The sequence below is a fragment of the Solanum lycopersicum genome, chromosome 4 (assembly GCF_036512215.1).
Source record: "Solanum lycopersicum chromosome 4, SLM_r2.1".
Lineage (NCBI taxonomy): Eukaryota > Viridiplantae > Streptophyta > Magnoliopsida > Solanales > Solanaceae > Solanum > Solanum lycopersicum.
Window position 1 is genome coordinate 931,132 of NC_090803.1, and position 24,584 is coordinate 955,715.

General features: G+C 34.1%; 4 protein-coding genes and 1 long non-coding RNA gene across 6 annotated transcripts; 2 read left to right on the forward strand and 3 right to left on the reverse strand.

Moving 5' to 3' along the window:
- Positions 1–524: 524 nt before the first annotated feature.
- LOC101249814 (uncharacterized) lies at positions 525–2,424 on the forward strand. The gene is made up of 2 exons (XR_011220503.1): positions 525–1,153; positions 2,097–2,424. It is a non-coding gene; the product is annotated as an uncharacterized lncRNA (long non-coding RNA).
- A 984-nt stretch (positions 2,425–3,408) lies between these two features.
- On the forward strand, positions 3,409–12,693 carry LOC101249543 (ARF guanine-nucleotide exchange factor GNOM-like). 2 transcript variants are annotated; one of them, XM_010321149.4, is made up of 3 exons: positions 3,409–3,548; positions 7,064–7,895; positions 8,723–12,693. In XM_010321149.4, the coding sequence occupies exons 2-3, from the start codon at positions 7,161–7,163 to the stop codon at positions 12,317–12,319; spliced, it is 4,332 nt and encodes a 1,443-aa protein (XP_010319451.1). In that variant the 5' UTR covers positions 3,409–3,548; positions 7,064–7,160; the 3' UTR covers positions 12,320–12,693. The 2 variants fall into 2 exon arrangements, with proteins under 2 accessions (XP_010319451.1, XP_004237047.1); XM_004236999.5 differs by having other exon boundaries at positions 7,068–7,895.
- Positions 12,694–12,755: 62 nt separating this feature from the next.
- LOC101249259 (transmembrane emp24 domain-containing protein p24delta9) lies at positions 12,756–15,731 on the reverse strand. Its single transcript, XM_004236998.5, has 4 exons — positions 15,383–15,731; positions 13,948–14,157; positions 13,256–13,332; positions 12,756–13,168 (listed from the first exon to the last, which is right to left on the reverse strand). Exons 1-4 carry the CDS (start codon positions 15,596–15,598, stop codon positions 13,024–13,026), a joined length of 648 nt encoding a protein of 215 aa, XP_004237046.1. The 5' UTR covers positions 15,599–15,731; the 3' UTR covers positions 12,756–13,023.
- Positions 15,732–16,544: 813 nt separating this feature from the next.
- Positions 16,545–16,985, reverse strand: LOC104646747 (uncharacterized). The gene has a single exon (XM_010321148.4). The coding sequence runs from the start codon at positions 16,983–16,985 to the stop codon at positions 16,545–16,547; it is 441 nt and encodes a 146-aa protein (XP_010319450.2).
- A 1,673-nt stretch (positions 16,986–18,658) lies between these two features.
- On the reverse strand, positions 18,659–22,058 carry LOC101248964 (uncharacterized). The gene is made up of 3 exons (XM_004236997.5): positions 21,775–22,058; positions 20,393–20,466; positions 18,659–18,913 (listed from the first exon to the last, which is right to left on the reverse strand). Exons 1-3 carry the CDS (start codon positions 22,009–22,011, stop codon positions 18,826–18,828), a joined length of 399 nt encoding a protein of 132 aa, XP_004237045.1. The 5' UTR covers positions 22,012–22,058; the 3' UTR covers positions 18,659–18,825.
- Between the last annotated feature and the right edge of the window lie 2,526 nt (positions 22,059–24,584).

Consider the following 24,584-nt stretch of genomic DNA (forward strand, 5'->3'; position numbering starts at 1 on the left):
TAAGTAATTTGAACTTACGTGATTTTTTTCATATGTTGAAGAAGTTATGAGATTTGTATTGGATGTTCCCCAAAAATAAAGCCAATTCACTAATTTGTTTGCATTTAGACTGTATCGACGAATACAATTCAAAAAATATAATAAACTTTATCGCTTTAATTTCACTTATATTCATCGGTTTTATCATGAAAAGAGAAGGAGAGAGAGGGATGGGAAAGAAGAGAGACGAGTGAAACTAAGAGAGGCATTAAACACTTCTCTATTATATCACATGATAATAAAAACAATATTAATAGATCGGTCAATTTTAATATAAAACGGACGGAGCATATAAATGTCCTTTCAAATTTTTCACAACAATTAGGTTCATCTTTTAATTTTATCAATGACTTGATAGACTTTACATTTTAATTGTCTTTTCAATATTATCAACTTAGGGTGGAGGAATTATCGAATCAAATCAATAATTAAAATTCTAGCTCCGCTCGAATCTCAAAAGCAAACAAAAGGAAAACAAATGTCATCTCTTGTCAAGACATGAAGCAAGTTGCCAAGTCCATAAAGATACTTCTAGCAAAATATCCATAATATTGAACCAATATTCAACACTAGATATTTTTTTTTCTAAATGAAGCAAATAAAGACAAAAATACCCCTCCTATAATATATCTTAAACTTCCACAATTTCATTACTCATTCCAATTTTCCCACAAATAAAAAAAATATGTCAAATGAGGATTTTTCTGAATGGCAACAAATCCCATATCCTTCATCTTCAACTACAACCAATAATAATAATAACAATAATACTCAAATAGCTTCTGATGAAATGACCATTTTGCCCTTGATTGAGGATATTACTATTGATAATAATGATAGTAATGATGATGATGAGAAGGGTGAATATGGAAATAAGTGGTTGAAAAAGAGTGTAAGAGAATTGAGTTGTTGGATTGTTCAAATGGCTTCAAAGATGAGAAATTATGCTTCTTCTAAAGTTGGAATTGGAAAATTCACTTATAATACAAGTAGAATATTGACATTTCTTTTGGTTCCATTGTTTTATTGGATGATAAAGAAAAAATGGAGGAGGCAAAGACAAATTGATAATACTTCTAACAAACTTATGCTACTTGTCCAAGAAAAAGACCAGGTATTTATTTACTTCTTTCATTTTTACCATTTCTTGTTCTTTTAAAACTTGTTTGGCAGGAGACACAACACATAAATAATCTCAAGATTAATTTTATAATGAGTTTCTATCTCATAATTGATAAGAATAAAATTATAAAGTAACTTATTCTGAAACTGTAGTTAGAGGCGAATCTAGAGAAGTATGAAGTTGTTCACTTGTACTACATTAAGAAAAAAGATCAGCAGCGCCAATTAATTTTTAATTGTCGTTATATATGTATTTTTAACGGTAATTAACACTCTCTGTATATTATCCTAAACCTTAAGCGATATTGATCTGTTCTAATGACACTCAACTTATGCCAATAAAACTTTTTACACTTTTTATTAATGTCGATATATAATGCCACTAAAAATTATTTTTGCCGTACTGTAAAAATTAATGTTCACTAAAAATCTATAAAAAAAAATAAATAAAATTACATTATATCAAAAAAAAAATTATATTATATATGTAGGATAAATATTTCTAGGTATGTGTTATGAATATGTGATCTTCTGAGACCTAACATGTATAAAGTTATCTTAGGAATTTGGAGTATTTAGTTTATTTTTTTCGTATAAATCGAGGGTAGGATAACATATATATAATAGAAAATCAGATTTTTCCTTATGTAATGATTTATCGTACAATTAACATATCCTCTACAGAAATTTAAAAATATTTTGATAAACTAAATATACATCAAATGTTTAGATTTACTTTTTCTGTGTCAATTAAATATTCTAACTTATAAAATGAACTATTTTAAAGTTATGTATCACGCCATAATGGAATGAGTTGGTGTATCTAAATGTACATTCTAAAGCTAGAATATTTAGTTGTCAATTAGAACTAAGTTAATCTTTTTATATATATACATATTAAATTTTCTAATTATAAGAAATTATCATTGTCGCAGAAAATTGAGCAGCTGTCGCTCCAAATTAGCCAGATGAATGAGTCTCTTATAACACGGCGAAAAGTTCCAGTCCTTCAAGTAGGCTAATATGTATATATATAGTTAAAGATGATCGTGCTTTTAGAATTGATTTCACCTGATATATATGTATGTGCTTTTCAATTCTGGATGCTCGAATAAGTGCACATGTTAAAAATTTATATAAAGTCGAACAAGTAGATATATACACATATCATTCTACATGACATAATAAATTTTTATGTATAGATGTATGCGTTTACTTATTAAGTTGTATACAGATTTAAGTGTTTACTTGTTCATATCAAAATCGAAGAACATAAATGTTAGTTACACACTTAATTATCGTCATATTTAAAAACTCTTTCAATGCTTCTTATTTATTAAAACGCTTCTACAATTAATTAATTTCACAATATGATCACTGTGTTTAATTTTATATATTATAATAAATTCTGTTTTAAGGAAAGTTATATTAAAATAATTGAATTACGCACTAAAGCAAATGAATTATGTATACAGATAGTGTTGACAACAATCGATTTGATTTTTCTGGAAAAAATAATTTTTTTTTATCTGAATGGTTTGGAAAATAAAATAATATACTTAAATAAATAATTTTATGTAGAAATTCTTGAAATATATCTTAATGGGATTGCCATTGTATCTCATTATACGTACGGTTTAAATATGCGTCTTTTTTAAAAAAATTTATTCGAATATATCTCTCGAATTTACTTATATTAATTTATTCTTAATTCTGACAAAAAAATATATATCAAACTAATAATCAAATTTATCCACCTTCAATTTTAAATATTCAGTATCGTTAAAAATTCACTTGTTTAACCCATCTCCGACCTATTCCCTCCATTTTGGCTTTTATATAAAAATTTTAATTGAGTAATTTTGAAAATAAACTCTATTTTTCAGTGAAAATCAACATATAATTACATATTTAAAAACTATTATTAATAATGTACATATAAATTACCAACACTAATTATAGTGCTATTGTAAGACTGTTTCACCTTTATGATCTCAAATTTGAGTATCAACTATGAAAAAGATCTTGTTAGAAGCGATATTTCAAAATGAACTCGATATACAATTTAAATTTAAAATGTGTCTGAAAAATATTTTCCACAACCTTAATCGGAACTTCAATGTGAAAATAAAATGAAAAAGAGAATAATCATGTTTTTAATATTAATAAATATACTCTTAGTTAAGGTATTATTTTTAAAAATTAAATAAATCGTAAAACCAGTTGAGGTTACAGTGACAGACTAAACTTGATTGGACATAAAGGGCTACTAAACTTTATAAAATTCACTTTCAAGGCCCTACATTTTACAATTGATTTCAAATAAGTCCATCATTCTCCGGCGAACTCCTCGGGATCTCCTTTCCTTCCTCCGACGTAATCCAGCCGTAAGTTCCGCCATTTCTGTTCTACATTTTCTGCTCTTTTTCAGATAAAAACCCTAACTCCTCTTATGTATTTAATTTTGCTTCACATTTCGTAAAAACTATGAATTTTTGGAGGTTTAGTTTTTGTTCTCTCCGTTTCGAGTATTCATATATCGTAATCTGGTTATTTTTTGCTTCTATAGCTACGTAATGTATTGTGATCTTTCTAATAATTCAAACTGCTAATTAGTCGAGTTAAAATATTGCTTATAAAATTCACTAATTTTGAGAATTAATTTTTGTCTGGTAAGTAGTGATTTGTTTGTCCACTAAGTTTATTAAATTAAATGAAAAACTCCATTTTTTCCTATTTGAGCTAATTATTTTGGCATTATTTGGCTAATGATGTTTATTATAATAGTAACATACTATCAGAACTTTCAAGCAGTCAAATTTATTTAATTATTCAGATTTTAAGGTTTGATGTGATCTGTTTTTCTATTTTTTCAGATGAAAATGACTTTTTTTCAAGTAAATTTAATGTGCAGTACAATATAATTCATGTTTATAATAGTGTAGAACCTATTTTGACTAGAAAGTGAAAACATATTCATATATATTTAGATATTAATAAAATGAACTATCTGATATCAAATGGTAAACAATTTTGGTTTTTTATTCCTACTTTGAATTAGTCTTCCAACATTCTCCCATTATTCAAAGTTATATTTTCAATTGTTGAATGCACTAGTCACCAAAATTTTTATGCACTTATCACCAAACTTCAATTGTTGACACACTTAGTCTCCAACGCTCAATTGTTGATGCACTTTGTAACCAACTCGTAATTGTTGAAAATAAAAGCATAATACTGAATGAAATGTAAATGATGTCCTTGAAAAATGAGGACTCACCAAAAGCACTACTAAGCTGATATGGAGTCATACTAACCACGGCTTGAGTGTTGAATGTCCAAATCTGTATTATCAAACAATATAGGCAGGAAGTATGCAGTCAGTATCTAGAATGTACTAAGCATGCGAGGTATGCATGCTAAATAACAACTAAGCATGATTGAAGTGACATAAGCTAATGCAATAACCAAGTAAATAGCTTGAAAACTGATAATAATGGTGTACTGAAATAATTGAATACTTGATCAGTTGATCCTGTAATAACCTAAAGACCGAATTGTAGGAGATACTAACCGACATATAATAATGGGAGCTCCTACATAGACTTTGATGAATAATCCCCATCGAAAGGGCCTAATATTCTTTGCTAGAGTATAAAGGCTGATTTGAGCTAATGTGGATCCACTAAGCTAATGTCACTAAGCTAATGTCTGTAAAAGACTAAGGACTCGGCCTCAATTGACGAGAGAGTTTTTTTAATTCTAAAGGTCTTATGCCTCAACTAATGGGTGAGCTTTCATCCCTAGGTTCACTCGGTGCTAAATAAACTCCCAATGGAACAACATGCATTTTACTGAGGACAATAATACTGAATGAAATGTAAAAGATGTCCTTGAAAAATGAGAACTCACCAAAAGCACTGCTAAGTTTGATATGAAGTCATACTAACCTCGACTTGAGTGTTGAACGTCCGAATCTATATCATCAAACAATATAGGCAGGAAGTATGTAGTCGCTACTTAGAATGTACTTGAGTATGCAAGGCATGCATGCTAAAATAACAACTAAGCATAATAAATTGAAGTGACATGAAAAGTGACGTAAGCCTGATGCAATAACCAAGTAAATAACTTGAAAACTGATAACAATGGTGTACCGAAATAACAGATACTACTAACCTACATATAATCATGGGAGCTACTACATGGAGTTTGATGTATAATCCCCATCAAAAGGGCTCTTTGCCAAAGTATAAAGGTTGATCTAAGAAAATGTGGAGCCACTAAGATAATGTATGTAAAAGAGACTGAGGAGTCGACCTCAATTGATGAGAGATCCTTTTTCATTTTGTGGTGGTACGTAGTTCTGGGACAAAGAGATTCTGAAAGAGGGTCGATTTATTTTTCTCGCACACCACTCTAGGCAGTCTTACAGCGTCTGTAATACTTCAGCCTACTTACACCCACAGAATTGACTAAGTATAGAAATACTTAAACAGCAATGTCAAACAATAAACAGGCAGCGTTTACAAGACCAAGTCCCAACCTTTATTAATCGATAATTAATACAAAGGAAGGCTTCACAAATCAGTCTAAGGCTAGAAAACTCTATGTCCCCTACCTTAGACGAATTTCCGCCTTAAATCAAAATTCTGCACAATGACAGTTACAAGCGGTTACATGCGGCGGTTACACATGACACCTGTCCGACACATGTCAGCCCAGGGTTCAAAACTAACTTTCCAACAGCTATATTTCCAACAGATAGAATCTTATTCAAATTACATTCTTATCTACACGAAATACTAATATTCTAACACTTAGAATATTTCAGGCTTCATTCCAACACTTAGAATAATCCTGCCAGCTTCCAACACTTAGAATATTTTAGCTGTCTTCCACACTTAGTTTTATTTCAGCAATTTCAGGTGAACTGCCTTTGTCTTTGACCTTGCCAAGTCTTCACAGCCTTGCTTCATCAAGTCAACATGCTGTCTTGCCAACGTCCTTAGCCCGCACGTAAGCCATGCACGTTCAAGCTGCCTTGCCAACACCCAAGCACCTTGAACTTGTGTTGCACTGTTTTGCCATCATCCATGCCAAGACCAATGCCCAAGTCCTTGGCATGTCTGCACGTAGTTAGATCAAGTAGATTGCGGGTCTAACAGATTCCTACTAAAGGTCTTATGCCTCAACTAATGGGTGACCCTTCATCCCTTGGTTCGCTCGGTGCTAAATAAATTCCCAATGGAACAACATGCATTGAATTGAGGACAATAATAATTTTGGGGTAAAATAAGCAAATGCCCCATAAAAGCAAAATAATTACAAACATATACCCCTTTGTACTATCAAGAATTGCTCAATTTTGTCGTTCGTTATACTTTGGAGACATTTATGCCTTTGTTGTTAGACAAAGCTCCAATGTGAAATGAGTGGACTCTATATATCAAAATATTTTTTGAAAAGAAAACCCAAATATTTCATAGTAGCTTTTTACTCTTGCAATTCTTTCAAACCGATGGAAAACTATTTTGTTGAGTCCAGGGTTTATCTGAAACCTCTCTACCCCACAAAGGTATAAGGCATGTGTACAGCTCAACTCCCTAGACCCCACTTGTGGGAATATACTGGGTATGATGCTGTTGTGCTTTTGAGAGTTACTCGGAACTTGTGTGGTGGGAGGTCGCAGGTAACCCGTGTAATTAGTGGAGGGGCATGCAAGTTGGCCTGGACACATGGTTATAAAAAATTGCTTGTTTACTGGGATAAGAAGCAATACCATTATATGGCTTCAATATCTAACCACTATTCCGAGGATGTTTCGCTTTCTTATCATTGTTTTTGAGAAGTTGCTTTCCTGAAATTGTTATATGGCCAATTCTAATGGTGTCTTTTGTAGACAGTGAGGGGTATGCTTTGACTTGCTTCAGCATTCTTCCTGCGAGCTTTTTCTTGATTACGTATTCAGAGGTCATTCAAGTTACACATTCTCCGTGATGGGGCGTTTAAGGATACAATCTAGTATCAAAGCAATTGAAGAGGAGCCAGAAGATTGCGAGACCACATCTTCAAATAAAACTGCTATAGCTTGTATGGTTAACTCGGAAGTAAGTGCCGTGTTAGCTGTTATGAGAAGAAATGTGAGATGGGGTGGTCGTTATGTATCTGGGGATGATCAACTAGAGCACTCGCTTATACAGTCTCTGAAGACATTACGTAAACAAATATTTTCATGGCAGCATCAGTGGCAAACCATAAATCCAGCTTTATATCTCCAGCCATTTCTGGATGTTATTCGATCTGATGAAACTGGGGCACCAATCACTGGTGTTGCACTGTCTTCTGTTTTCAAGATTTTGACTCTTGATTTTCTTGATCATAATACTGTCAATGTTGAAAATGCAATGCACTCTGTAGTGGATGCTGTGACCAGTTGCAGATTCGAGGTAACTGATCCTGCATCAGAAGAGGTTGTGTTGATGAAGATACTTCAAGTACTTTTGACGTGCATGAGAAGTAAAGCGTCAGTTACGTTGAGTAATCAGCATGTTTGCACCATAGTCAACACATGCTTTAGAGTAGTTCATCAAGCTGGAAGCAAGAGTGAGCTCTTACAGCAGACAGCACGTCACACCATGCATGAACTTGTGAGATGTATTTTTTCCCACCTTCCAGAGGTTGACGACATGCAACAATCTATAGTTAGACGAGGCAGTTCCACCAAAAACAAGGTATTCATGCATCTTTGTTCTTTTATGTATCTCGATTTATCCTTCCTGCAGTATGTCCTGGTTTCGAAGTATTATTCTTCCAGAATTATCTGCAGTCCTCTCTTAGAGTGCAAATCAATAAGAATGGCTGTATAAATGGTTTTGTAATACTTCTCATGATCCAGTTTTTCCTTGTGGGTATCATTTGATAAAAGAATAGTTTTTTGTGTTGAAAAGATTGGGTTAAGTGGTCTGATAAGGTGGATCTTACAATTCAAAACGAAGTAGCAAGACTGTTATAAGCTAATGAGTAGTTTTTCTTTTCTTTTGCATGTGCATCTAAAATACCTGTTTTTTCTTTTTCTTTCCCTTGGTTTGGGTGGGGGGAGGAGTGGGACAAAATTATGCTCTAACAAGGTAGTCTTGGTATAATAGCACCAGAGCTGGAACTTGGGGGAGCATAAGGGGTTCATTCCGACCGGTGGCAGAACCAAAATTTTTACTAAGGGGTGTCACATAAAAAAAAAGTAGACACATCTAGAAACTAAGTGGGCCAACATATAGTATGTATCCATAAAAACTAAAATTTTGACCCCCTTCGCTGGAAAATTACACGATATCTACTAGGTCAAAATTATCATTTATATATAAATCCTCTTAGTTTCTTTGTGTATTTACTTCTTTATTAATTTGGATCCTCTTAGTGAAATTCCTGGCTCCGCTGCTAATTAGCACCAAAGAGAAATTTTAGAAGTGAATAAAAATGTTTCAAAAATCATTTTCTGTTTTTGCTTTTTCTTCTATATGAATATATTTGGAGCATTATATGTTAATTTCTTCTAGTGTAGGTTTTGGACGTTGACAATGAGTACAGTTTCAACAAGCCAGAGAATGGTACTGGTACTTCTGAATATGATAGCCAACCACTTTCTGGAACTTTTACTTCTTCTGCTTCCACAGGTCTTCTTAACAGTGTTATAGATGAAGGCATGGTCATGAATGATAATGGGAAGGATAGTGTTCCTAATGATTTACATCTAATGACTGAACCATATGGTGTTCCATGCATGGTTGAGATATTTCACTTCTTGTGTTCTTTGTTAAATGTTGTCGAACATATAGGGATGGGTCCCAGATCAAATACCACAGCATTTGATGAAGATGTTCCACTGTTCGCCCTTTGTTTGATCAACTCAGTCATTGAGTTGGGTGGGCCTGCTATACACAGTCACCCTAGATTGTTGAGTTTGGTTCAGGATGAATTATTCCAAAATCTGATGATATTTGGCTTGTCAACGAGTCCAGTGATACTTTCAACTGTCTGCAGCATTGTTCTAAATCTGTATCAGCATTTGCGTACTGAACTAAAGCTACAACTTGAGGCCTTCTTGTCCTGTGTTGTCTTGAGACTTGCACAAAGTCGTTATGGGGCATCATACCAGCAGCAGGAAGTGGCCATGGAGGCTCTTGTTGATTTTTGTAGGCAGAAATCCTTCATGGTAGAGATGTATGCAAATTTAGATTGTGATATCACCTGCACCAATGTTTTTGAAGAACTTGCGAATTTATTGTCAAAGAGTGCATTCCCAGTAAACTCTCCATTGTCTGCCATGAACATTCTTGCTTTGGACGGTCTGATTGCTGTAATTCAGGGAATGGCTGAGAGGATAAGCAATGGATGTAGGTCACAGCAAAATCTGATAAATCTTGAGGACTATGCTCCATTCTGGATGGTTGAGTGTGAGAGCTATAGTGATCCTGATCATTGGGTACCGTTTGTACGTAGGCGGAAGCACATAAAGAGAAGGTTAATGATTGGAGCTGATCATTTTAATAGGGACCCTAAGAAAGGGCTGGAATTTCTCCAAGGAACATATCTGTTGCCAGAAAAACTTGATCCCCAGAGTGTGGCTTGCTTTTTCAGGTATACAGCTGGGCTAGATAAGAATCTTGTGGGGGACTTTCTGGGAAATCATGATGAATTTTGCATTCAGGTTCTTCATGAATTTGCTGGAACATTTGATTTTGAAGACATGAACCTGGATATTGCATTGCGGCTGTTTTTGGAAACTTTTCGATTGCCTGGGGAATCTCAAAAAATTGCTAGGGTACTTGAGGCGTTTTCAGAGAGATATTATGAGCAATCTCCACAGATTCTAGCTAATAAAGATGCTGCTTTGCTGTTGTCATATTCACTAATAATGCTCAATACTGACCAACATAATATTCAGGTAAAGAAGAAGATGACGGAGGAAGATTTCATTCGAAATAATCGGAACATTAACGGAGGTAATGATCTCCCTCGTGAATATCTATCCGAATTGTATCATTCTATCTGCAACAATGAGATCCGCACAACACCAGAGCAAAGTGCTGGTTTTGCTGAAATGAACCCAAGCCGCTGGATTGATTTGATGCACAAATCCAAGAAAACACCTCCATATATTGTGTGTGATTCGAGAGCCTACCTTGATCATGATATGTTTGCCACCATGTCTGGTCCAACTATTGCTGCTATCTCTGTGGTATTTGATCACGCTGAACATGAGGATGTCTACAAAGCTTGTATTGATGGTTTCTTAGCTGTTGCCAAGATTTCAGCTTGCCATCATCTTGAAGATGTTCTGGATGATCTGGTAGTGTCTCTATGTAAGTTCACAACTCTCTTGAATCCTTCATTGGTGGAGGAACCTGTTTTAGCCTTTGGCGACGATGCAAAAGCAAGGATGTCAACTGTTACAGTTTTCACTATTGCAAACGAATACGGTGATTTTATCCGTACTGGTTGGAGAAATATCTTGGATTGCATCTTGAGATTGCACAAGCTTGGCCTTCTTCCTGCTCGTGTGGCAAGTGATGCAGCTGATGACTCAGAGGCACCTTCTGATACTGGACATGGAAAGTCCTTGCCTAATTCATTATCTTCTGCACATTTGCAATCCATAGGTACTCCTAGAAGATCTTCTGGACTTATGGGGCGATTTAGTCAGCTCCTATCTTTAGATACTGAAGAGCCAAGGTCTCAACCTACTGAGCAACAACTTGCTGCTCACCAACGCACACTGCAGACAATTCAGAAGTGTCGCATTGATAGCATCTTTACAGAAAGTAAGTTTCTTCTAGCTGATTCCTTGCTACAGTTGGCACGGGCTCTCATATGGGCTGCAGGAAGACCTCAGAAGGGTAGTAGTTCTCCTGAAGATGAAGACACTGCAGTATTCTGCTTGGAACTGCTGATTGCAATCACCTTGAACAACAGAGATAGAATTAGACTTCTTTGGCAGGGAGTTTATGAGCATATTGCTAGTATTGTCCACTCAACAGTAATGCCTTGTGCTTTGATTGAGAAAGCTATATTTGGACTCCTTCGCATCTGCCTGAGGTTGCTTCCCTATAAAGAGAACTTAGCTGATGAACTTTTGAGATCACTACAACTTGTTCTCAAGCTTGATGCCCGGGTTGCTGATGCATACTGTGAGCAGATTACACAGGAAGTCAGTCGGCTTGTTAAAGCAAATGCCACACACATTCGTTCTCAAATGGGATGGCGAACAATTACTCTTTTACTTTCTATCACAGCAAGACATCCAGAAGCTTCTGAAGCAGGATTCAATGCCCTGGTTTTCATTATGTCTGATGGAGCCCATTTGTCCCCAGCTAATTATGTTCTTTGCATCGATGCAGCTAGAAATTTTGCAGAGTCTCGTGTTGGACCTGCGGATAGACCTGCTCGTGCAGTGGATCTTATGGCAGGTTCAGTTGCTAGTTTAGCATGCTGGTCCAAAGATACTAGGGAAGCTCTGGCAGAGACTGAAGCTGTGAAGTTGTCCCAAGATATCGGAGACATGTGGTTAAGGCTTGTACAGGGACTGAGGAAAGTTAGCTTGGATCAGAGAGAAGTTAGGAATCATGCTCTTTTATCCCTGCAAATGTGCCTTAAAGGAGATCATGAAATTTACCTTCCTAATAGTGTATGGTTACAGTTCTTTGATATGGTCATTTTCACAATGTTGGATGACTTGATTGAGCTTGCATCACAAAAAGACTACCGGAACATGGAAGAGACACTTGTTCTTGCCTTAAAGCTCCTCGCGAAAGTTTTTCACCAGTTGCTGCATGAGCTATCTCAATTGACCACATTCTGTAAACTGTGGCTGGGTGTCCTCAACAGGATGGAAAAATGTATGAAGGTGAAAGTTAGAGGTAAAAAAAGTGAAAAGCTTCAGGAATTAGTCCTCGAACTTCTGAAGAACACCTTGACTGTAATGAAGTCTAAGGGGGTACTTGTTAAGAGAAGCGCCCTCGGTGGAGATAGCTTATGGGAATTGACTTGGTTGCATGTAAATAACATTGTTCCTTCTCTGCAATCTGAGGTTTTCCCTGATAATGATTCAGAAAATGTACAGCCTGATCCTGTGTTTTCTGAAACCAATCCAAATGAATAGCTTGTCGAGGAATTATTCAACCTTGTCTCTTCAACTCATCAGGAGAAGTCATGTTACTGTGCTTTTGCCCCAGAATGAGAACACAAAAAGATAAAATGTCTGGTGAGTTTCTGCAAGAAAAGGTCTTTCTCAGATGATTGTATTGTATTGAGCTCATATGTACAGAACAACGAAGTCTGAATCTTGCTTTTACCCTTTTGATTTGTTAGCGTGTTGCTGCACGAGTTTTACTAACATCCATAATATATTTGTTGTAACAGTCCATTCTGTATTTTAATTTTGTCATAGGGAGTGTTGTTGTTCAAGTTTTCAACTCTAAGCTTGTTAAAGAACCATGGTATTGAATGGCTAGTGGCCTTTGTATTTTGCCATCATTCCATGAGGTGAATATTGGAAGAATGAGAGTGATTTCAGATTGAAGTCATACAACCAAATCTTTACTTGAATCCAAACTTGCAAGTTGTTGATTCTTCAACAACTATAAGTACTGATATTCTGTAATGAAAGTTCCCATATTAGGCCTTTTGTAACAAATTCTTGTTCTGTGGAAAATCAGATTCAGAGAGAAGGCAAACAGAGCTCTGAGAGTAACACATGCAATTTTCTACCACATAGTACATGTAACACAACTTTCCTTCTAACTATTGTGTTGTCTATAAAAGATTCTACTCGAACGTGAGGGTAGTGAAAATATGAGAATAACATTAGATTAGCTTCTTCTTTTCGAAAAAGGTTTTCAAATGCCACAATTGCAATCCTGCTACAGATAAGCATACACAGATTGACAGTCCAGTCATCCAGGCCATTTTGGAGTTGGTTGATCTGTTAAGTTCTTGCATTTCTTCCTCCCTGTAACATGTCGAAAAATTTCAAACTCTATTTCATTAGCTTAGATACACGAAGATGAGATTGATAACAAGAATAAGGTTAACTCACCTTTCACGTAGATAAAACATCTCGTCATGGATGCTTTGAACATGTTCATACATCTTCTTCAGTTCAAGTTCCATAAGCTGACAAGATAACAAATGAAAAAGCATTACAAATCAAGCAGTCGAAAGAAAACCTCTCTTAACATTCTTTTTTTTCTCAGGCAAAACGGCACATATACAAGAGAAAAAAAAAAAGCATGGAGAGACTACTAGTACTTGGTATGAGTTCAAGGTCAATAATCACACTGCAGATCAAATGTACCTACCAAGTTAAGAACCTGAGTATTCAAACAAGAATAGAATAAAATGCAGTATATTCTGCTCTAATTGAATTATATTCAACTAAAATTCATATATAACGGCCAAATTGTTAGGCTGAGCCAGAAAGCTGCAGTCTTTGAGGCTGCTTAAGTGCAATTTAGAAGCTTCTTTAATATAGTCGCAGATCAGACGTTCATGAACATTTAAAAGTTATTCAATAAGTGCTCCTTTCATATTGTTAAAGTGAAACGCTCTAAGAGTTATGCATTCTCATCTGAACATTAGTTTGATGAAACAAATAGGGAGTCATGGAGGCACAGAATAGGAACGAGTCAATATGTGTGAAACAGCCAGTGTGACTCAAGACGAATAGATAGGGACACCCATGTACGTGTGATTTGAGATAAGCCATCATGAAGAAGAAAGAAGGCTTACATCAATAGAGCCTTTCTTGGCAACATTTGTCCAGTCCTTAGCAGCTACACCACTCTTCCAGTCGAAATTAATAGTCATAGTAACGGGAGGCTTGTGATCAGCAGCATAGAAGCAAGCCATATAATCCCCAGCTTCTGTTGTCTCAAAAGCAAAATGCCCCTCATGAACATTATCAGCATAGTGAAAGGTATTCCCATGTGTAGATGTCACCTAATTCACACATACCATACAAAACTTCATCTTTTTGAACAGAGGAAACTGATTAGTCTGATCAACATAACACACGATACACAAAAATAAACTCTTGTTTTCTGCATGAGGAGCAGAACTCTTCATTTATGAACCTACGAAAATCCTTAGATCACATGTATCCTTAAACTCGTGCGTCCAAATAGCTTTAGAGAAAAGAAAACTCTTACTACACAGAATTTTTCTAGCCAAAATATCCAAACTCAAGTATTAGAAGCTAACTCCACCTAATTGAGTTCCGTATACTGTGTGAGCTCACATTGCCAATCCCATTCCCAAACAAATAAATGGGGTAAGGTTGATACAGACAAAATGCAAATCAATCAAGCAGATATTAACTAACCAAAAGTTCCAACTCAACGGTTCAGAAGCTAACCCTGCCTGCTCACATTTTTGGCCACAATCCCAATATAAGAGAGAAACAAAGATGACTTCTAAGAGGAATTTTAACTAATTCTATCCTTGTTTTGTGAATTGACGAGTAATTTGGGACAAATATGTTAAGTAACGTGGTAGTAATATGGGAAGGTTAACATATTCATATAACCTATCCCAACTAATTTGGAAGTAAGGCATATTAATATGGTTGTTGTAGAAGACCATATTGAGGGCAAAATGCTTCTTAACAAAAGCAACTTTGTACCCGATAAGAAGAGTTTGTTTGATCGGACTTATAAGCTAAAAGTCATAAGTTTTCTAACTTATAACCAATTTTGCATGGACTCTTCACTTTCGATGCCACACCACGTCGAATTCTCCAAAAAATACACTACTTCTGGAGAATCCGACACACATTGACATTTTTGAAGAGTGCATCCTCCCTTGTGACTTTTAGCTTCTTTTCTTTGTTATTTTGGTCTTAAAAAACAAGTCCTTAAACTCACTTTACAATCTTACTCAAACACTACAAAAGTGTTCAAAAGCTATTTTAGCTTAAAAACACCTAAAATAAACCAATCAAAACAAGCTCTAAGACTCAAAACTGATACCTCTTATTAAGGATTAACGAGCATCTACCACTCCACCACAATACTTGTTAATTCGAGTAAAGCTCATACACCCTTACCCAAAAGTTCAAAAACTCATCTTTTTTACCCTAGAAAAATCAAATCAAACACACCCAATTGCTTCATATCCCAAATATCAATCAAAATCATATAAATATCTAAAAAAAAAAAAAATTTACCCTGAGAGTGACTTTGTGAGTATCTGGCAAAGGATGTGATTCATTGGGATTGACAATATGATATTTGCCAACAGTCATGGAATGACTCTTGATATCTTCAGCTATGCATTTTGTACGACCAGATAAAACTTCAAATTGCAGTGAATGTATTTTCATTGAAATAAACATCAAGATTACAAACATAAACAGTGATTTACTTCTGATGAAGATCTTCATTTTTCTTTTTAATGATAAGACTTTGAAGAAAATATAGCAAAAAGAAAAAGGTTTTGATTTGGTAATGTATTCTCTTCTCCAACAATGAGAGGTTTTATTCTAAATAATTTTTAAAGTATTTTATACCTTTTAATCATCAATTTTATTTTAGTCTATTTAGTTATTATTGCATATGGTTTTTTTTAATGGATAAAAATGTTTGTACTTTTGGAGCTCTGTTTGACTTGTTCTTTTATAACTAAAAAAAATGTGTTAGCAAGTTTAGAGTCTGTTTGGCTGAACTTAAAAGCTGGTCAAACTGCTTTAAAAGTTGATTTTTGACTTATTTAACTGTTTGACAATACTCAAATGGTCAAACTGCTTTAAAAGCTGATTTTTGACTTATTTAACTGTTTGGCAATACTCAATATAACTTATTTTAAGTTAAGTCAAAAGTTAAAAACTGGGGTAGGGATGTTTTTTTTTTAACAACTTCAGCACTTTTATCCAAATGCCTTATTTTTAAAATAAGTTTCAGCACTTTCAAAAATACTTTTTTTAAAGCTACTTTTATTAAGCTTATCCAAATGGGCCCTTAGCCCACCTAACACAATAATTGTTAGAACTTTTTTAAAATTGTTAAAGGCTTAAAATTGATGATCAAATTTACTTAGTAAATTATTTGTCTCGATCAAAGTAATATCTTTTATCTTTAAATTTCGTGCATAAATTTAATTTTACCTTTTTTTTTGGAATAAATATAAGTTGTGCATTTCAATAAATATGATTATCCTATATATATATATATGTCACGATTACGAATTTATAATCGCGAATCTTATCATAATTTATCAAGTAAACACCGATTGCATACACAATGATTACAATAAAAATTACAATTCTAATTTCTATGAACTGAAAATGTGTAGCACTTTTATTAATTTTTTTTTTTTTAAAAAAAACAAAATTATAATTCCTCTTTCTGATCAATGGATTCTGTGTTCTCAGATTCAGCAATAACCTTAGCTTCTACATATTTCTCTACCAGTAAAATTGGAGCATAATAATCAGAATGAGCTTCCATACATTTCTGCAAAGCAGAAGTAACTTCGATACATTTTTCTGCAATGTCTTCATTGTTATTTTCCCCTGGTTCAACGCATTTTTCCCAATCGATAAAAGCCTCTCTACATCCACCTTCTTTCATGAATAAACAGAACCCACATTCTTCTTCTTCTTCTTCGTCTTGTTTTTCCTCGTCTTTTTTGATAATTTCTTCTTGGGTTTCGGTATTTGTGTTGGATTGGAGATTTGGTTCGTGGGTTTGCGAGGAATTTGAAGAAGAAGAAGAAGACATAATTGTGGAGTTAGGGTTTGAGATTGAAGGCGGAAGGTAATTGTCTCCCATTTTGCTCATAAAACCCCCTCTTTAAGCCCCCTATTTCTCAAAGATTAAAAAAAAAAACTCTTTTTTTGTCATTACTTTTTTATTTTGGAGTATTTTTGCAAATGGATTTTATTTACATATTTCTAGCTGATATTTTGGAAGGAAAAAAATTATGGGTCCGATCCATTTTCAAGCTCAAACGAGTTTCGAATCGCGCATACCCCATCTCGATGATTTTCATGTGTTATAGCAAATCATTTTTTTGGGTGATTCAAATTTTGATATCAAAAATGCCAAAATTTTTTGTGGAGGTCCGTCAATACCTTGTCTATGCAGCCGGTTGGCCCTGACGAAATTCCTGAGCATTTTGAAGGTCAAACAAGCCCGGAAGCAAGCATACCCACCATTTCGACGATTTTCGTGCGCTATAGCAAACCATTTTTTGGGTGATCCCAATTCCGACGTCAGAAATGTCAAAAAATTTTGTGCACGTCCGGTCAAGACCTTGGCTATGCAGCCAGTTGGCCATCACGGCCAGTCCGACCCATTTCAAGGTCAAACGAGTTTCGAAACGCGCATATCCCCCCCCCCCCCCATTTCAATGATTTTCGTGTGCTATTGCACACGATTTTTTTTGAGATCCGGATTCCGCGTCAAAAATGTCAAAGTTTATTGTAGACGTCCATCAAGACCTTGGCTATGCATCCGGTTGCCCCTCACGGCCAGTCCGACCCATTTTCAAGGTCAATCGAGCTTCGAAGCGCACATACCCCTCATTTCATCGATTTTCGTGTGCTATAGCACACCATTCTTTTGGTGATCCGAATTTCGACATACAAAATGTCGAAATATTTTGTGGACGTCCGTCAAGACCTTGGGTATGCAGTCGGTTGGTCCTCACGGCCAATCTGACCCATTTTAAAGGTCAAATGAGCCTCGGAGCTCGCATACCTCTAATTTCGACAATTTTGAAATAAATCATAAACTACCTTAACTGAAGCACTTGAAACAAGCAAGCTAGTTCAATGGAATCTTCCCTTTTTTCAAAACCTCATTTACTCAAAGTCTAGGACAAGCAAAAAATGAAACTATTTAAACATCCACTGTCTAAATAAGGATCTTGGAACAATTAACATGTTATACAAGTCATATTACTTATTAGAGACTAATTAAAATATACCTCCAAAATAAATGTAACCTACCTTAACCAAACTTGATACAAGCAAGTTAGTTCCCTTCTTTCACTGGCTCAGAATGATCCAAGTCAAAGATCCAAGATAAGATTATTTGATTATCTACTCTCTAAATAATGATCTTTACATTCAAGCCCGCCTAATTTTATCCATTATCGAAGTCTAATCGATTGTCCAAAGGTTATTTCATCATATAAAATGTTTTTTATGACTTTATCAATCTCATTTATTGAGTTTTCAACTCTATTAACCTCTCTTGAATAGTTTATACGCTCATAGAATCCATTTTTATAGAGTTCTTATATTTCCCAACATCATAAATGATAATTAAAACCCTTATTTTCATCCTAAGAAGTTCATCTATTAAACAATTTAAAACCAAAATACATGGATAATTATATTACCTATTCTCTGTAACAAAACTATTGTGGTGAACACCTTCCTCTGGTATGCTTTCTAGTCTCCAATTCTTATTATTTGGCAAGATTTACTTGTCACCAATTGAAGTGAAATAAAGCAACTGATATAGAATTTGAGTACATGCTGCAATGACTACACTATTGTACACAATGCCGGCATGATATAACGTAGCCTTCCTAGTTTCTAACCGGAGATTCTACTACAAAGAAAGGGATTTGAAAATGAAGAAAATAATCCCTTCGATTTGATCAACCGGTGGAATTGTTCTCTTCACCAGGGTTTTGCTTAATCCCACTGCAACAAAAGAAATGTGGCAACTTGACTCGACCACAAGCCCTGCAAGTTTGTTTGCATCAACAAATGTCAAAGAGTGCTATTATGCAAAAGGAATTGCAGGTGCAATAAGGAAAAGATAAGTAGAAGACAAAAAGAGCAGGGCGGATAAAGGCAAATGTAGAAGACAAAGAGAGCAGAGCGGATGGAGGCAAACGTAAGATGTCATGCCCTTGTCTTCCAAAGTGTAAACCTAGATAAGCATCATCATCGGCGTTCTGAACAACTATAGAGAAGCATCATTATCAATAGTAACTCCAACACACCCGCAGAGAGGAATACCAGCTTTAAAAGTCCTGCTCATGACTTCTAGCTTTTAAGCAAGGATTACTGACTGCATGACAAACCTCAGAGACCCGCACGTTCAATATATACTGATCATTCAGTCACTTAAAAAGATAACATCTTTCAAATCATTTTCTTAACCAAATTATGCTAAAAACATAGACCCTCTTGAAAGCTGACTCAATGTTACTCTACATATGAGCACTGGCTTTAAAACGAGCCATCATATGTTTTTCAGTAAAATAAAGAATATAAAACTGAAAAGAAGAATGAATTAACAATGCACAACATGGGGGGGCTCATAGAGGAAGAGAGATGTCAATGATAACAGCAGATAAACGAAATTCAAAACAGGCAAATGCCTGGAAAAAGAAAATGTGGATAGCAGATAAAATCTTCCTGACATTTGGAAACACAACCAGAGGTTTTCTAACAGCGTGTTTGTATCTTTCCTGAGTAGATGTTTCCCTTTTGATCACACTTCACAGTTATCAATTAATTCTGTTTTTTTACGAGTAAAGAGAAACGTTTAACTATCATCTGCTTCAAAACACAGTTAAGACCAATGCTGTCAGCAATTGATACTTCAACAATAAGGCGAAACGTTGCCACTACCAACACCCCAGTTTGAAGCAAAATTTTAAAACTGAAGTGCCTCAACTAAAATAAAACCAACTATAATAATAGTATGTAGTTATAGAACCTAGTTAAGAGATATTAACAAAGCCAGCACTGAAAGTTTGCAAGCACTTAATTTCTCAATCTGATATTTCAGACTCTGTCCAAGTTCTCAGACCAATTGCTTCCTTTTATTTATCTCTACACGGAAGAAAAACAACAATTTGAACTTCCAAAAAGGACAAAATGTTGACCAAATAATGGCGAATAAGCTAAGCAATCCAAGGCAAGCTCAATAGGTGAAGCTATTATCGAAATAATCATTTCCTTCTTATTTGATTTTTCTTTTACTCAAAAATTGTAAAACTCCTCTTTTACTCTTTTGTTTGGTTTACATGTTCTCGAGATGTAGGTTCCTATTATTTTTGAGAGATTGCAGGTAAAGTTGTGTTTTTTTCCAATAACCTCAAACCAGCTTTCGAAATTCAAGAGTATACAGGCTAAATGACACCAGGGATTTTGCTTATTAGTTAAAAATTTTCAAATCCATCTTGTACACTTTACTGGAAGAGCTCTTACTTGCAACGAATAATCACTGGAACGGGTTTTAGAGCCTTTGGTCCATTCCTTATGCCTCTCTTGTGAGGAGAAACCTGCATTATTGACCACAATCCATTAAGAAAAACAGTCAGATGTAAATTCTATAACACTCTCTCTTCTACAGAGCACCATCCAACACACATAAGTTCAGAACATGTACATATTTTGTGCATACATGTGATAGAATAGGAAAATCTAAATAAGCGCAAAGCCAACATGCACAACCAAATGAAAAACATTACGAATACGAATATCTAAACAAGCGCAAATCCATGCACAAACAAATGATAGAGAGATTATTTCCAAAAGACTCTCAACTCAAGTAATGCATATTATCGCAATATGAAAAGGAAAATACAGAAGAAAAGAGAGGACATCAAATAATAGGAACAGTATTACATAGCATTCAGAAAACAAGGAACAATAACAACAGCCAAATAATGCAATAACCAAAGCAAAAGAAACAATAGCTAGTAACAAAAATTGTTGGATAAGAAACTACAAGAGTAAATGATACTACTACCGGTATGGAGAAACAGGTACGTTGCACCAAACTACCACCAAGCTTATCTCATGAGAAAGTGAGACAACGTTTACTATCTATTAACCTTCTATCCTAATCCATAATCTAGTCATGTCCCCAATAAGGAGAATATATATCATGTCATGTCTAATCGCCTCTCCCCAATACTTCTTCGGCCTATCTCTATCTCTCCCTGAATCCACCACAGTCAACTTCTCACACGTCCTCGTGGGGGCATCTTAACATGTCATTTTATATGCCCAAACTATCTTAGTCTCGCTTTCATGCTCTTGTCCACCACGGAGGACACTCCTACCTTTTCCTAGATATCTTATTATCAATCTTATCACTCCTAGTATGCCCACCTCAACATCTTCTAATCATGGCTTCATTGCTTATTTTTAACCAACCAAATGTTTATGATCTATTAGTTGCTATTCAACGTACTAATACGTGCTAGAACACAACTTGCATTTTGAGAGGATCCGACACGGTGTAACATCATTTTAGAGGATCCAAGCGACAGAGAGTCAGAGACAATGGCTTTTTGCTTTTCTACAACAAGGATCATATTCCCAATCTATCACTGATCCTCAAGGGGAAAGATAGGTTCACAGTGATCCTAAGTGGCAACTATCTTCAGAATATTCCTCGAGTCATCTAGCTTGTATTGACTGAAATTGCTATGCACAAACAAATATGCAATACTTCCTGTTATATATCTATCTTAAAGGATACATTTAACGATTCAATAAATTAAGCTTAAATTTAACTTGAACTGAGCTGAGACTCGCAACACTTTTAAGAAGAAGGATCTTTGAGGAGAAGAAAATCAAACCTTCTTCTTAGGGACAGCCATAAGCTCCATGGACCCCCAATTGAAAGGTGAATTTGGAAACATATTGCTGTTATTCTCATTTTCAGGTAAAACCAACGACGGTGATGTCGCCGTCGGCCGATCAACCACGCTATCTAGAGGCGCCGGACGGGAAGTGATGTGGGCAAATCGTCGGAGACTGGAGTTCACGCCGGCGAACTTCCCGGCGGTTCGTAGCATCGTTCCCCTTAACGCCATTTTTGCTGGGTTTTGGCCGTGCTGAGAATAAGCAGAAGAAAGAGTGAAAAACTAAGGGCTCGGTAGTTGTATGGGCCAGATATTATGGGCCGAGTAAAGTGGGCCGAATATTATGGGCCGAGTATAATGGGCCGTCTCCTTTTTGCATTTGTTCGATAAATTTTGTTGTATACACGGTATTTATTCACTCAATTTAATTACTATAAACATACAATTTCGTTGGATATATTATATCTATTCGCTCAATCTAGTTATATCAACAAGTATAATTTATTGGATATATCGTACTATTCACTTGTAACAAAAATACAATATATACGTGTTTTATATGAGATATATTTTCTTAACGAATACTACTACCAATTATGCAATACAAAAATTCATAGCGTAAAATGTGAAAAATCATGTTGTGGACAAATACTAGCACTATTATATGCCATTTTATGATTTAATGCTGATATCCGATGCCAAATTTCATTGCATATACATATTTATTATCTAATCATGATTAAGTGTATCACAGAAAATTTTAACCCCTTAGATTAAATATTTTGATTTGATATAAAAAATTTGCATACAAAAAATAATCGACTTGATCATTATGCATCAAATTGTTAAAACAAAATTAATAACTCGTTTCTTGGCTATCATATTTGTTATGTTTTAGTCAATATGAGATATTTATAATGTTAAAAATATGTTGTTTTTTCTCGCATAGATACATATTTACGACTATTTTTTATTCTTTTTGGATATCCAAACGTAATATATACTCCACATAATTTTTATTTTGAAGAAATCGTGTAAAATAAGCATATTAGAACGAATAATTTATAGCAAAAATAACAAGGGGTTAAGATTGAGTATTTTTATGGTCAATATTGAATATCATCACTACTATCAAAATAACTTTTTGTGGCAATACATATGTGTTAAACTTTGTATCAGTATTAATTAATTATCATTCGATTTAATGTTGCTATAGGCTTTAATAATATTTATAAAAAGTACTAAAATATAATTGTCACTAGTAATTTATATTTTTACACTATTATAGCAAGGCTAATATGGTAATATAAAAATAGAAGAGTAATCTACTCACTCTGTCCACTATTAATTGTTATACTTTTCAATTTTTAGAGTTAAACTTTAAAAATTTTGACTAATATTTTAGTATATATTTTTTCATCATATTATTATGTAAAAAATTGCAATGTATAGTACTTTTTTTTTATATAGTTTTTGAATATATAATTTTTTGTTTAAAAGTCGAATTAATATAATTTAATCTGACTTTAAAAATAAGTCAAATTAACTTTAAAAAAATATAAGATGACAAATAAAAATGGACGGATGAAGTATTATTAAACATGCACAGCCAATTAAATTGACATGACAAATGAAATATTCAATGTAGATATTATTTAAATCTTTCATTTATTTTTTATCTACTATGTTTGAAGTTTAGGCTCACTAAGTTAATTTCATTGGCCACCATTAATTTCAAAATGAATCCAATATTGTTATTTTATTCAATAAAAATGAATGATATGTATATTCAAATTACCCATATGCATATTTTATTCAATAAAAATGAATGATATGTATATTCAAATTACCCATATGCACTTTTTTGATATTTTTTACCAGCTTTCATTTTTAAGAGTCTGGACTTATTTTTATTTTTAACTTATGTTCTTACCTGATTAAGAATATCTATAAATATTTATATTATTTATATGATTATATTTCTTATATTCAATTCTATCCGTCCATTTATCACTTTTAAGTTACGAATAATGAAAATTATTTGACATTGTGTCATATAGCTCCATGGAACTAAACAATTTAATGTACAAACGAATAGATGTGACTCATGTGAGGATCAACATTAATAAAATTTAACTATCCAACACATATACATCTGGTTTAATAAGTGACAATTCAATTGGGGATGGTGAGGACCAACAAGCACTCATAAATATTACAGTAATTGCCTCACCTGTCTTGTTAATATGTGACATTTTTAATTTGATGTACATACTCTACCCCAACAAGTTACTTCTAAATAGTAAGATAAGAAGTAAGAAATAAGAAAAGAAAAGAAAATTAAAAAAAAATTGTGATAATTACTTTTATTTTTCCTGGGGTATGATTTTAGCTAAAAATGTGATAATTATTTAGATGTACATTTTTTTTTTTGATAATTATTGATGTCGATAAAGATTTTAATATTTTTTGTTTCGAAGCATATTTTTTACTGATATATATAAGCAGTAATAAATGTGCATTTTAATAAAAAGTGCTAAAATATTTATCGAAATTAGTTAGTTGTTATTAGATCCAATGTCATTATAAACTTTAGCGACATTTTGAAAAGCGTTAAAATATAATTGTCACTAATAACTATCGCTAAAAATACACATTTATGAATTTTTAACTTATTATCGTTAATTAATTATCGCTAAAAATTATTTTTACTATCGTGAAATAACTAATACAAACCTTAACCTTTTAGTATCATCTTGGACTATGATCCTTTCATAATTTTACTTTCAGTTTAGTTAAGATTG